The following is a 14,427-nucleotide window of genomic DNA, read 5'->3' as shown; positions in this document are numbered from 1 at the left end:
CACTTGCTAACTCGTCCTATATGCGGTTGATTCATGGCAGTAACATTCTTCCTTTGAATCCGCCGGCGGTCGATGCGCTTGGTAAGGGAACTATTAGTTGTGAGAGAACTATAACTGCGGGTCTCCGGAATTGAAGGTTGTATCATCCAGAGAGGTCTCACTCAGGAATTCTTTTCTCTTGTGCTGTCGCGTTCATTGGCTTGCTTATGTTACTGACTAGGTTTTCCGTTATCTTAAACTCCAGGCCATGGGCCCTTTCCGAGCGCCCATCTACGTTGACAACTCAGCGAAAGGCATATCTCTAGCACAGACTTGGTTACAAGATTGCATCAAATTGCATGCAAGACGCAGTTCTGCATCTCCTTTCGGAGACTCCGTGATAGTATCTCTGACCAAAGCGCTTGATCTAGGGCTTGAAGGTTCCGATACTATTCGGCTTTGGGAAATTGGTGGTGCAAAAGGACACTTTATCTCACTATTCTACTGCTGGGGAACTGCAATATTTATCAAGACAATTGTAAGTATTAACAAGCATAAGCAAGGCATCAGCATCAAGCAACCCCCAAAAACTTTCAAGATTGCACTTTCGGTTGTCGTACGCTCGGAGTGTAATATTTTAGGATGGACGCGGTCTGCACAAGCCAGAGCAACATTGACGGTGCTGGTTAGAAGCGAGAATGCATTCCCATGGCCCATATTTACCGACACTCGTTGTTAACCATCTCAGCTGTGTGGGAATATTACCTTGCTCAGGCCTCTTCTGGAAGACAACTGGATTCAAAATCGGATCAGTTGTGGTTCACCAATTGGCGAACTTTCCAGGAGTACCTTTTTGGAACGATTATTGCCATAGGCGGTCGTGAGCTCGCACACCAGCACTGTTAAGAGCACGGATATTCCAAGAGTGAATGCTTGTTCCCAGAGTATTTCACTTCTGCGCCGAGGAGATAGTGTGAGATTGCATGGATATCCGGATATGCGAATATGGGCACCTTGTTCGCGAACAGTACAGAACCTAGCACACGCGGTGTCCATCGAAAGATGATGACTCACCCTCAGGAAAGCATAACTTAGCCAATATGTTATGCAGGTCGCAATTGCAACCCGCTCTCGACAATTTAATTCCTGGGCCATCATTCTTAATAAATATGGCTGCAGAGTGAAGCAGGCTTCTCATCGACTGCCCACATCTCGCCCGTACCTATCCAGAAAAGAATAAACTTGCCGCCATTGATGACTTCTCCAAAGTATCCTAGAAGACTAACTGAAAGTACTGCTTAGGCCTTGGAAAGAGAACGTGATTTCAGATTTGGCACGGTAACAATCAACTGTGGGCTCATCTCCAGACCCGTTGGTGTCGCACAGACACGTCAGTCCAAGGAAAGGGGAATCCCCGACTGCCAACGCAAGGACACCAAAGATAGAATAATTGTGGAGGACAAATATACGTCGTTGATCCTGGAAGATATATGGGGCCACACAACCGAATGAGCCAGATGGCCGGGGCAGGAGGACGAGACCCCTGAAAAGCCTGGCAGGCCGAGGGACTCACAAGGGCAAGAGGATTCCATAAAGGAAGCTGCCCAGACACGATGAAGGATTTCTCTTAGTTTTTTCTCTCCCCAATACAAGGACACTGAGGAGTAAGATTGATTATTACACGTATCAATTGAATTCGTATGCACCCCATGTCGTCTGGGCTATCATTTAACCCATTTGACCCATTGTTGATCCCTGCCTGTACCAGATCAAGTCCCCTGTTACAGTTCGGACAGACCTCCATGGGACACGGGCTGCTGTTGATAAGAACATACAGTGGGTGGCCTAAATGGATGAATAACCCTAACCCCTTGTTTCATTGTGACTGAGCATGTCAGGGTTCTAGGTGTCTCATAAAGCGTCACAGGCTAATGTCAAAACACTTTCGTGAGGGATGAAGTTCATGAACTCGAATGTGGAGTAATGCAGTCTATACGCATTAGTTCATGACAACCCGAACGCCCGAAATTGCATGCGCACGCAGCAATTCTCCCAAACTGATGGCTTCGTTTACATGACTCCTCTTTTCACACTCTACGATGGTGGATGCTACAGGTTGTGACTATTTCTAAGAACCTTCACAATAATCGGCCATTAATTATCAAGAGACTCGGAGTTATTGAAATCATGGATGATAGCTGGATCGAAGATATCAGGCAGAACGGAAAAAAGTCACCTTAATAACGGACAGTCTGCAAATGAAAAGGCCAGCTAAGATGTCGTTGAAGTTGCGGAATGTAGCCATCAACGACAAAAAGGTTATCATCAGGATCGAGCAGTAATGGAGTCATGAACAGTCAATGATAACACATAATCACCTGTTTCCTACTTAGTGATGGTCATAAAGACAATCACGCTGTCAAACAGATGACAGCCAAGCTCTAATATCGTGATCCAGCCTTGCCAAGAACCCCGCATGCAATTCATTGCATTATCGTCAACTGCGCTCTCTAACAACGTGCCCTTGTCCTGAGAGCTTTTCTAAGACCTTTTGAAGTATCAATGCCGATACATCCGGAGACTACTTAGCTGGTTATCAACAAGCTTTTATCTCATTATACGTGAGCCATCTTGAACTGCTGCCAGCAGAGTATGTACGTTTCAATGTCGATAAGCTTGACCCCTCGCAAAGGGGCACCCGATGAATCTCCGAAGCTTGAATCCTCAGACTCAGCAAACACCGATGGAAGCGAACTCAGTTGCTCTACTTCACCCGAGGTGTCAACAAGCATGTTTGATGATATCGATCTGTTTGGGTGGCCTGTGGTAAATCCAGATAAGCCCACGCTCTGTGAAGACTGGACGAACAGGGGAGGACCAAAGTGGCGTGAACAAGGGCAAATATTTTTAGAGGAGAAGAGCAAGGATATGGAATGCTGCTGGGGATGTGCCATTTTGGCACCTCATGAAGCCAGGAGATTATGCAGCCCGATTTTACTTTCCTATCGAGGTCCCCTTTCCTCCTGGCAATATCCAAGCCATTGCGTTGGACTTCATTGAAGATGACGGGACGAGTGAGCGAAGGAGGGTGATACTCACAGGAATCGAGGGTAAGTAGTCGAATTCATAATTGCAAGGCCCTATTTGGTGAGTAAAACAATGACAAACAATAATTAACCTCTATCACTTACAGGCATTCCTAACCCCTGGAACGTTAAGCCACTACCGGCAATCTCAACCAAATCTCATGATGCAATGGAGTGCCTTAAGTTATGGGTCTCCAAATGTATCAACACTCATTCACAATGCCTCAAGGAGTCTTCTGGCGAGTCAGCTCTCCCGACAAGGGTTCTTGACTTGGGTTCCAACCCAGAAAAAGGCCTGATACGCTTGATTGAGACTAATGGGCAACTCAAAGGCCGGTACATCGCTTTATCCTACGCCTGGGGTGGTGCCGAGTTCATCAAGACAAAGATCGATACATATGAACGATACCAAAAACAAGGCATCGCGTTGGACGAGCTTCCTCCAACCTTCCAGGATGTAATTGAACTTTGTCATACTCTTGAAATCCGTTACCTTTGGATAGATTCCCTTTGCATTATTCAGGACGATCGGAATGATTGGAAGCACGAGTCTGTGCGCATGGCAGACGTCTACCAGAATGCCTTCCTTACCGTTTCAGCACTCTTCAACACCTCCCCATATGGCGGTCTTTTTTCTGACGCGCAAGTCCGCTGCGTTGGTCCTGTTACAACCCAGGAAACACGCCACCCTTATTGGACTGCGTTGGAAAAGAATGAGACCATCGCTTTAGGCTTTCCATTACTTACCCGAGGTTGGACTTTTCAGGAGAGGATGCTCTCACCCCGCGTGCTTCACTTTACCAAGCATGAAATGATCTGGGATTGCAGGGAAGCCACTTATTGCCAATGTGGAGGCCGGTATCAGGATGCGAACACTAAGCTTCGACGCAACTCTCAAACTCGTTATGAATTCTCACATGTGGTTCTCAACAAAAGTGACTTGTCATGGAATGATGCCTTCGATACGTGGGACTTCTCTCAGCTCTGGAAAGATATTGTCACTGAGTACTCAGAGACGGATTTTACCGTCAAATCGGACAGGACAGTAGCCATCTCAGGGATAGCTACCTTGATACAACGAGCAACCAAGTGGAACTACCTTGCTGGGCTCTGGAAGGAGACGTTAGTAGGGGATCTGTATTGGTTCGCTACTAGCTTCCCTGATCCTCCTCAAGAAACTCGCCGGAAGCCGACTTGGTCTTGGTTTTCCGTAGATGGATCATTCTCTTGGATCTCTGCGAGTCATGACGAGCCGGGCCTTGAACTTATCAGAATCCTGTCTTGTGGATCTACTCTGTCTACACCCTCCCCGACGGGTCCAGTGCATGATGCTTTTCTGGAAGTAGAAGGCTACCTGGCCTTTGTTTCGAACAATTCTTCGGAGCTTGGTGGCATCTTAGCTCAATTCTGGGACTGTAAAGCGGTGTGGTTCGACGAGGGAGAAGCTGCTCTGAAAAAGTACCAAGGGCCTTTTTACTTGCTACCTGTGCTGTCGACTTATTCCTGGACAAAGCATGGATTGGACAAAGGGTTCTATTGTATGAGACTTCTGATTGTTACCCCTGCTACAAATGGGTCACAGGACATGATCCGCATTGGAATGGCTTTTGTGAGGAGGGATGACTTCTTTGTTGAGAAGGATGAGATCCAGCTCCGAGAGCAAGGCCAGTCACTGGCAAAGTTCGCAACCAAGGGGAACAAAGTTAAAGCTAGGCTAGTATAGATAGAATGGAGCAATGCTGATATCCTGGAATCTCAGAAATTTTCTTTTAACCTACCAGTGTTTTGCTGTACAATGGAGACCACAACTACCAGTAAGAACGCCAGCTCTCGAGGTTCTCAAAACTGATATCATACGGTGGCCCAAAACCCACCCTAGCATCTTCCACGGACATCAAGATACAACTAATACGCCCTTACATGTTACGAATTGAATTTCACGCGAAGCGCTTGTGTTTGTTAAACACAAAATCTTTCGGAAAAGATCTGTCCCCTGAGCGGTTACGGCTAAGGCAAGGTAAAATCAGCCAAGCGAGCACATCGGGGAGATTCCAGTCTATCGATTCTCGAGCGGGTCATAGGAATTTCATGGAGCCAATAAGGACTCGATGCTTGACATCGGCGCACAATGTTGGTGTGTGCGACAGAGTGCCTAGGATGATTACTAAGCAATCCGGGGCTACTCCAATTCAATTCGTACTGGTGTAACGGAGTCTCTTGATGAAGAAACGGTAAAATTTGCCAGTTTTTCCTTGACCTTAGCTCTTGATCTCTCATCAGCTTCTGATGACATTGTGTGCCTTGCTGAAGAAGCAAGTAAGATAAGGAAAATTACATCCTGAGGTCGTACGAATCGATCATAGGCTCATGCAAGGCGTACTGGGATATAACAGCCAATCATCAACTTCCATTCAAGGACGTGAGAGATAGCCTCTTGAGCTAGCTGGGATGCTTTGACTAGGAGAGTCTGCCTTACCCCTGACAAGGATTTTAGTTTGACAATATATGTGTATATAAACTTGCCACATAACGAGACTAAACCCACACAGTTCCAACCCTTAGACACGTGATAGCTCTCCGCCTTCGCTCTCTTTCACGTCAATAAACATGACTTTCGGAGAGCACCTTAGACGACACATTTTCAGGCTGCTCGGAAAACAACAGTTGGTTGCACAAGGTGCTTCACCCCCTCTGGACCCGCCTGAAGAAGCCAGAAATGCGTCGAATGATCCTGACTTTGACCTTTCCAACTGGCCGCTGGTAAATGGGGATAAACCTGCTTTGTGCGAAAGATGGGAGAAATGGAAGAACGCTCGAGAGTCGTTGTCGGACCCTTCATTGCTTGAGTTTGACACAAAGTGTCAACATACACAGGGTCAGTGCTGTTGGGGTTGTGCAATCGCTTGGCACATCATGGAACCTGCAACGCGTGCCAGCAGACAAGCTGGCCAAGCTGTGAGAGTTAGCGCACGACAACCTTACCAAAGTATGTCCACCGTGGCATTGGAGTATGCACCTCGAGTGGATAATAGGGAGCATGTGATAATTTCTGGAATTCAAGGTCAGTTTGCCTGCTACCACTGACTTTTTGGATGGGCCTAATGATGCATGTCTCTTTCAAGGGATGCCCAATCCCTGGGACAGTAGGCCACGTTCTTATTCATCAACTGGATCTGCCGAGACTCTGAATCATATTAAGAATTGGTTGACAAATTGCTTGTCGAACCACGCGCAGTGCACTTCGGTGTATCACGACCTCATCGGGCCGCCGACGATGCCACCAAGAGTTCTTGATCTAGGATCAGATCAAGAGACGCACCTGGTTTGTCTGATTGAACCTGGGGATCAGCACGAGCGCTATATTGCCCTCTCCTATCCATGGGGAGGCACCAGCTTCATTAAGACCGTACGAGATACCCTGGAGCGGCATAAGCAGGGGATTAGGTTCGATGACCTCCCACGGACGTTTCAGGATGCGATCAGGATATGTCGCTTTCTTGGGGTCCGCTACCTTTGGATTGATGCGCTTTGCATCATCCAAGACGACACAGATGATTGGAAGGGGCACTCGAGGAGTATGGGCGAGATTTATCGGCAATCATTTCTCACAATTTCGGCCGTCTTCAATACCTCTCCCCATAGCGGCCTCTTTTCCGAGCCGCAAGTCCGCCGCGTTGGTCCTGTCATGGTATTTAAAACACAACACCCTTTTGATGCGACAAAAGACGAACAGATATCTCGCGGCTTTCCATTGCTTACCCGAGGCTGGACATTCCAAGAGCGTATGCTCTCTGCGCGCACGCTTCACTTCTCCCAACAGGAGGTTCTCTGGGACTGCATGGACACACTCACCTGCCAATGCGGATCCTTTGATCCCAGCCGCGGAATCAGCCATCTGGAATCCTTACGAAATCAAACATCCGACGTCTTCTTTCGCAAAAGATTCCTAAAAATGGATGAGAATGATAGAGTAGTCTCAGTGACTTCCGATCGAGGTGGTACTGAAATCCTCTTCGGCCGCTATGACTTGCCAGCAGAAGCATTCATCACCTCTACCAAAGAGTTTTCGGAACTATGGTGTCAAATCGCTTCGAGATTTTCAGCACTGGAGTTAACTTATAAGTCTGACAAGCTTGCGGCTATTGCAGGGTTAGCTGACAAGATAGAACAAGTGACGAAGTGGACATATTGCGTTGGTCTTTGGGCAGACACTCTGCTGACAGATTTGTGTTGGATCCCGGGGGTTCGGGAGTCTTCTCTTCAGACATGCCAGCGTCTTCCTTGGTCTACTTGGTGGAAGGAGATCCCTCCGTTTTGGGATTGGAACTCCATTGCACACGACGATTTGCCTTTCATTCCACCATCCTGGTCTTGGGTTTCAATTGACGGACCTGTCTGGTGGCCCCAGGAAAGGTTCTCCCCCAGTTCAGATATGCAGAGAGACATTTTGCTTGCGACAGTCCTTGGCTCCCAAACCCAAGTCTTCCCAGAAACCTTGGACTATAGCAGGCCCCCGATACGAAGTCGATATCTGGAGTTGAATGTTCAACATATTAGTCTCTTCCTTGAGCCGCAGCATCGCAAACGTGATGTGATGTTGGGCAAGCTACGGAATTTTTCTGACTGCAAGATGGCAGTGGTTGAAGAAGGGTATGATCTTTGGGACGGTGTTGCTGCGCCCGTCTATTTGTTGCCGCTGGTGGTTACCCACACTTTCGATCTTGACAACCCTCAGAAAGAAGGCATAGCCAACATGTTTACGCTATTGGTGACTGGACGTGCAGAGGGATCTCACTGGCTGGTTCGGATCGGTATGGTTAAGACCCAGAACTCTGTCGATAAGCGCGGAAGGTTGCGATTTCCGAGGAAATCATTAGCGGCTTTGGCTCTTCGTGGAAAGCAGGCTATCGTTACCCTGATATAGATTCGAGGGCTTCATACTATTAAATAAGTAAATATAATCGGCAAGATGACAGTGAAATTCGTAGACTCGCGCTGGCTTCGATTTTCGAAGTTGCTACGTAAGGTTGCCTTCGCAGATGTGAGCTCATCATGTGAGCGAAAGTTGACAAGAAGCCCATTAAATCACGTGACAGCGCGTGCAACCGGATATGTGTTCGCCGCGTCTTAACAGGTGCTGACTGAGATCACTAACCGCGGGCCGTCTACATCATGATCCCATCCCTTGCATTCCATGATGCGTGTCGCGTTTTACCTGTTATTTGCCATCTCTGTTACAGAATTCATCATGATTGTATTGTATACAATAGGCTAATAAAATGCCCTAACTAACTTAAGTGAAAGATACGAGTGTCAACATGAGAGTATGGAAGAGGATGTGTGCCTCAACGTGTCCTCTTTGCTCTCGAGGCTTCTTTCTTTGCAGCACCACGCATGCCTACCGCAATTTCGACTCTTCACAGTTCTAACCTTTGATCGCAGGAACGCCAACTCCTCGAGAGGCTGGTCCAGCATGACCTAAAAGATGCCAGCAAGATGCAACTCTTCAAAGCCTTTCTCATCACAGTCGACTTCGCTGTCACAATCAATGCGGCGGCTCGATAATTTTTGGCCTGCCACAATACCACCACGATGAAAACTTGCACGCCTGGAAGGATATGAGGTGAGACTAATTATTGAGGAGGACGATTACAACTCGAAGAAGCTGCCCTACGAAACGCGTGCTGGCACTTTTCGGAAAGTCTATGAAGAGGAAGGGGTTATGTTGAAGAGCCCAAGTGGCTTGCGGAAACGGAACCACCGAATCCGAAGACAAAGTGGTCTGCCTCGAGGGCAGTAGGTTGTTAATGTTTTGAGCCATCGTTGATGGATATGGCAATTTTGGCGGGCTAAGTTCCCGGACGAGGTCTTCTCCAACGAGCAGCTTATCGAAGCCTCTGCTCCCCCCTTGACCTACCCCGAATGGAGGATTATGAACATTAAGTATCGTATAACTTTGAACGATGGCTGTGCCGAAGGCAAGGGCAAGGCGAATTGCTTGTTGGTCTGGGGCAAAGTAGTTAAGGGGGGCGTTTGGGTCAAGACTATATATTGGCTGTTGTCCCGAACCATTATGTTCGCAATTACCTGATATATGCAACGCTCGATTTGAATGATATGGATGAAGCCAAGAAGAGGAAAGTTCAACCGGTGATTTGCCCAGATCTGACGGACGACTAGTGAATGGAATATACCGAGGAAGTCAGATCAACTTTCGCGGAAGAGTTATGACGGCCTCAGCCGCGGACACAACCGCAACCAGAAGAGAGGCTTGTCCCTCGGAGGTCATGGGTTACTCCCGCACCCTGAACTGGTCATCTCCGCCCAGCAAGCCCAGCAGCAGCAGCAGCAGCAGCACGAGCAGCCTACCGCGCTCCCATACTCCACCTTCCAGCAGAAGCCCGTCTATTCTACGCCCTGCGCCGCAACATCTCCGCAAGCTAGCTTCCTATTACCCATCCCCCAACCGGCCTCTTCCCGCCTTTTCAACCCGCTTGTACCATCTATTCCCTTTCATCTGCCACTCCGTGCTTATACCAGGGTGCAAGACCGCTTGGCGCGAACAACTCTGCATCGAGAAGATCTGGTGCGAGGAAGGGGCCAAGTATGGGTACAAACGGCTGTAACCAGAGCAAGGGCATCACGCAGGATATGGACATGACTGCTGATCAGATCTGGGCGGCAATCAAAGTTGGGTAATGTGAGGAAGACAGGGAAGAAGCCGTCTAGTGAGGTAGACAAGAACGTTACTCCTGAAGGCGCCGTTGCCAAGGAGAATAAGGATGAGGATTAATCGCCGGTACAAGTGGGATATTGATTTGTTCAGGTACGCCATTGAACTTCAACGGGAGTCCTTGACTAATTTCCTCAAGGGAGGGATGATCAGTTGGCTGGGGGAAAGTTTGTTCGCCGCGAAGACATATCAGCTTGCGTGGGAGTTCTTTAGGGGAGATGTATGCTGGGAGCCGGTTGCTGTCTTGAAGGGCTTGAGGAGCCGTATGCTGGAAACCTTACAGGCGTGAAGAAACGGGGGAGTTGGATGGACAATGCTTTTTTAGTTATAGACACAATATGACCATCTAATTCCGGGATCTCATGATCGAGCCTGGAACCAGTTGGCGATCACATTTCCGCCTTCTGGCCCCTTAGTTTGGGAATCTTTTGGGCCCTGAAAATGTGTAAGTTACGGCAACATGGAACACCTGCTGAAAATAAGTTTACAAGCTGACTAAGCAAGGTCAGCCTGCCGTTCGCAAACCATCTGCCGAACGGACGATCTTCTATCCAGGTCTTCGACAGCCGTGTGGAGCTCCGGTGCCACGCGCCAATGCGAGGGAGGGAACAGAGGAGGGGACAGCAACGTCGGCATGTGTGCCAGCCATTTGTCACTCGTTACCAGGTGTCAGCGTGCCAATCTGTTGGTTCCAGGGTGACGATGCATTGCGACCCCCCTCTCTTCCTTCTGGATGGTCTTGCAAGCAAATTGGTGGCCGGGAGTGTGTGTTGACGAGAACAGCAACTTCGACAACACCTCGTTCAACTTCCCGTCACTCCGATTAGCACCGCGAGCCAATCTGCAAGTCTGCGACGGCCCGTCTCTTATTCGCGCACTTTTGTGCTTTTCATCTCAACTATTCCGATGATGCATTGGCAGCTGCACACCTCGCTAGATTGCCTAGGCCCCATATCCCGACGGCATGGCGCTGGACCGGCCCCGTTTATCCAACGGTCCGTTTCCAGCGCCGCAGCTTTTCGGGACGGCAGCGCTTCTGGTGAGCTGATTTCCGCTGACTGCAGGTCGGCAACTCTTTGGGATTGGGATGAGAGGATCTCGAGGCGCACAAGGATCTAAGATTGCGGCCGGCAGGGCTTCGCAACACATGCGGTCTCACCCGTTGGCGTTGGATTTTTCCCGAAGGCATGGAGGAGGATGACTTACCTTATACTTACATACTTTGTCGCAGATGCTGTGCAACGGCCCTACGGCGCAAGAAACATTAGAGGGATAGGCGGTCACTTTACTCAGCAAGGGCTTGAGCCAAACAGGACGTCGTCATCGAAGCCTCCTCCAGCATAGCTAAGTAGCTGCCGGAAATGCCAAGGCGCCGGCAAGGCCACGCGAGCAGTTAGTAGGCAGGCGGCTAGCTCCTGACGCGGGTGTGCCGGTGGACGCGGTAGCCGCACGATTGGACGTGACATCTGCCGATGGAGATTGGGGCGCCGTTTCCCCTCCGTGCCCCTCACCGCGGTATGCCGGTCATGCTTGAATGCTCGCTGAATGCTTGGTTGGACAAGGTTATGGAGCTTGAGAGAGGGGTGTGTGCCTTGGTCTGGGGGGATGTATCGGCTCCCGTTCCCCACGTTGCTGCGTTACGGAAGCCCCACTGCTGATGATTACAGCTTGGGTCCGTGGGCCCGGCAAACAAGATCCTTGATCATCAACCCCAACTCGCTGCTGACTAGTGAGGTCAGCAAGATTGAAAGTTGAGAAGACGCCAACATGGTTGATGATGAGCATCGTCGATGGTTGCTTGCTGGACAGATGTTATCAAATATTCTTGTATGAGAAACCGCACACAGCTCATCGGAGACGAGACTGAATGGGAAGTTAATTTTTTTTTTTGGCTGTCACTGACCCGGCCGGCCAGCTGGTCCCGAGTCGCGGGAAGTCAGCATTACTCAACCACACCAACCTAATGGTTCCGGGAAGAGGCCAACTTACCATCTGCGTGATGGTCACAGACTCATAGCCGTGAGTATGCAGTGTCCTCCCTCCGTGGGATGCCGGTATGTTGACTTGCAGCAACAGCATGCCAGCGCACCGCCAGCCAGGCAAGCTCAGTCCATCACTCGATCATCCTGTCGTATTATGTCTGTCGGGAGGCGCCACAAGCAAATATTATTTTGGCACCCGAGCCATCGGGATTCACATCCTGTGTTCTAGCCTCCTTGGCGGGCCCGTCTGCTGTTGCTCCGGGGAGTGAAGCCCGCAACCCCCTTACCATACCCCGACCCGAGCCCCAAGCTGATCAGCTCGGCATCTAACATGCTACCTGTCCTATGATCCATAATGGCCGTTACTTAGTCCAGGGCATATCTACCTGTTTAGGGGCGCTCTCCAGTCCTGTGTGCCTGACCTTATCTCTGTTCGGTCTATCCGGTGCCCTAGTAATGGTAATGCTATCCACATTCTAACATCTTCCCGACCTTTGTGTCCTCCTCTCGTCTCTTGATATCTTGTCTTCCATCTCTTCACCTTGCTCACCTAACGGGTCCGGCCTCATCAACAAGGACTTGCCTTCCCTACCTGTTTCTTACCCCACACACTGCCTGGTACAAACACCCTATCGGAAGATAACAGTTGTGTATCAGGACAGGAAGACACTTCACGACTTTGAGACCTAAACCTAGCACAAGGTCGTCATGATCACGGACCAAGTGATCCAGCTCTCTCGCCAGTACGGGCCAGCGGCAGCCGAGTTCCTTCGGCAGTACTGGCCTGGCATCCTAGCTTTCTGCCTCGTCGCCTGGCATGTGCGCAACTACTTCTACAATGGCCTCAACAAGTACCCAGGGCCATTCCTCGCCCACTTCACGGACTGGTGGCGCTTCTTCAACGTCTATGGTCGTCGACCGGAGCTTACACACATCGCGCTGCACAAGAAATACGGCCCTGTTGTTCGCTTGGGGCCGAATAGCCTCTCGTTTGCTGACCCTGACGCTCTGAAGACGATCTATGGGCTGAACAAGGGGTTTATCAAGGTATGTCTTAACAGAGAAAAACAAAGTCAGGGGCTAACAACAGCAGTCCGACTTCTATGTCGTCCAGCAGGCCGTGGTGAAGGGGAAGCCGATGCCGTCGCTGTTCAGCACAACGGACAATGACTTCCACATGCAGTTTCGGCGCTGCGTCAACGGCGCCTTTGCCATGTCGGCCCTCGTGCAATACGAGCCCTTTGTCGACAACACTACGCGCCTGTTCCTCGAGCAGACCAAGAAGCTGTACATCGACAACCCTCAGGCCTGCGACTTCACTCGCTGGCTGCAGTTCTATGCCTTCGATGTAATTGGTGAGATTACGTACAGCAAGCGGCACGGGTTCATCGAGAAGAACGAAGATGTCGATGGTATTGTCGCCTATCTGACCAAACTTTTCCTCTACGTGGCACCGGTATGGCGCTTGCCCTTTACTGTTTGACCTCAAGCGCTGACTATCCTGTCAGATCGGCCAAATCCCCCTTCTCGACAAGCTCTTCCTGAAGAACCCCATCTACCTCAAGCTCTCCGATTGGGGTCTCATCGACGCGACCTTCCCGGTCGCCAAGTTTGCCCGAGCCCGCATGTCTGAACGGTTGCCTGAACTCGAGCGCGAGAAAGAAGCCAAGAAACAAGGTAAATCCATCCTCCCGACCTCTGAGACCCGCACGCCCGACCTCCTTTCCAAATTTATTGCTGCCCACGAGGCTCGCCCCGAATTCATGACGCACAACCTTGTCCAGACTATGGCCGTTTCCATGGCCTTCGCCGGCTCCGAGACCACCGCCATTTCTCTCTCCGCCGTCTTCTACTTCCTGCTGCGCAACCCAGCCGCGATGGCCCGTTTGCGCAAGGAAATTGACGACGCTGCTCGTGCGGGCCTCTTCTCTGACTACGAGACGGGCCTGGTCACCTGGCACGAAGCGCAGCAGCTGCCGTATCTGGATATGTGCATCAAAGAGGCATTTAGGCTGCACCCTGCTCCTGGGCTTCCCATGGAGAGGATTGTGCCCAAGGATGGGATTGAGATTGCCGGTCACTGGATCAAGGGCGGCACGATTGTTGGTTGCTCGGCGTGGGTGCTGCATCGAGATGAGAAGATTTTTGGTGAAAGGGTAGATGAGTACTGGCCTGAGAGGTGGGAGCCTAAGGGGCCTGAGGATGAGGGTCGTGTTAAGGTTATGAACGGCATGATGCTGCAATTTGGCATGGGCAGCAGGACGTGCATTGGGAAGAATATTAGCTTGCTGGAGATCTACAAGCTGGTTCCGACTATGTTGAGAAGGTTTGAGGTAAGCTTAGCCCCGAAAATCATCTAGGACAAAAAGCTGACATCCAGCAGATCACCTTCGATGATCCCAACAGGGAATGGGAGATTGTCAATGCCTGGTTCGTTAAGCAGCACAACTTTATTACACAGTTCGAGCTTAGGCCGTTGGTGTTGCCGGATGAGGGGTTTCTCACAAGTGAGAAGAAGCATTGAACTTTAGACGAGGGATGTAGTTCAGATTTGTTTATCGTGTATGGAATTTCATGCTGGTTATCTGATCAAACCTGGATGCCGCCATACGCACTCGACATCTTGAGCATGGGCTTGAGCACTAGG

At 50.0% G+C, this 14,427-nt stretch overlaps 2 protein-coding genes across 2 annotated transcripts; both read left to right on the top strand.

Annotated features, from left to right (window-relative positions):
• Positions 1-9,292: 9,292 nt before the first annotated feature.
• Positions 9,293-9,858, top strand: CTHT_0043570 (uncharacterized protein; the record flags this gene model as incomplete). Its single annotated transcript, XM_006694689.1, has 2 exons — positions 9,293-9,675; positions 9,738-9,858. The coding sequence occupies 2 exons, from the start codon at positions 9,293-9,295 to the stop codon at positions 9,856-9,858; spliced, it is 504 nt and encodes a 167-aa protein (XP_006694752.1).
• Positions 9,859-12,488: 2,630 nt separating this feature from the next.
• On the top strand, positions 12,489-14,304 carry CTHT_0043560 (uncharacterized protein; the record flags this gene model as incomplete). The annotated part of the gene is made up of 4 exons (XM_006694688.1): positions 12,489-12,827; positions 12,895-13,236; positions 13,289-14,113; positions 14,164-14,304. The coding sequence occupies 4 exons, from the start codon at positions 12,489-12,491 to the stop codon at positions 14,302-14,304; spliced, it is 1,647 nt and encodes a 548-aa protein (XP_006694751.1).
• Between the last annotated feature and the right edge of the window lie 123 nt (positions 14,305-14,427).

This window comes from Thermochaetoides thermophila (genome assembly GCF_000221225.1).
Source record: "Thermochaetoides thermophila DSM 1495 unplaced genomic scaffold scf7180000011818, whole genome shotgun sequence".
In the NCBI taxonomy this organism is placed as follows: domain Eukaryota; kingdom Fungi; phylum Ascomycota; class Sordariomycetes; order Sordariales; family Chaetomiaceae; genus Thermochaetoides; species Thermochaetoides thermophila.
Note: the sequence above shows the minus strand (reverse complement) of the source record. Positions and strands in the feature narration are given on the sequence as shown.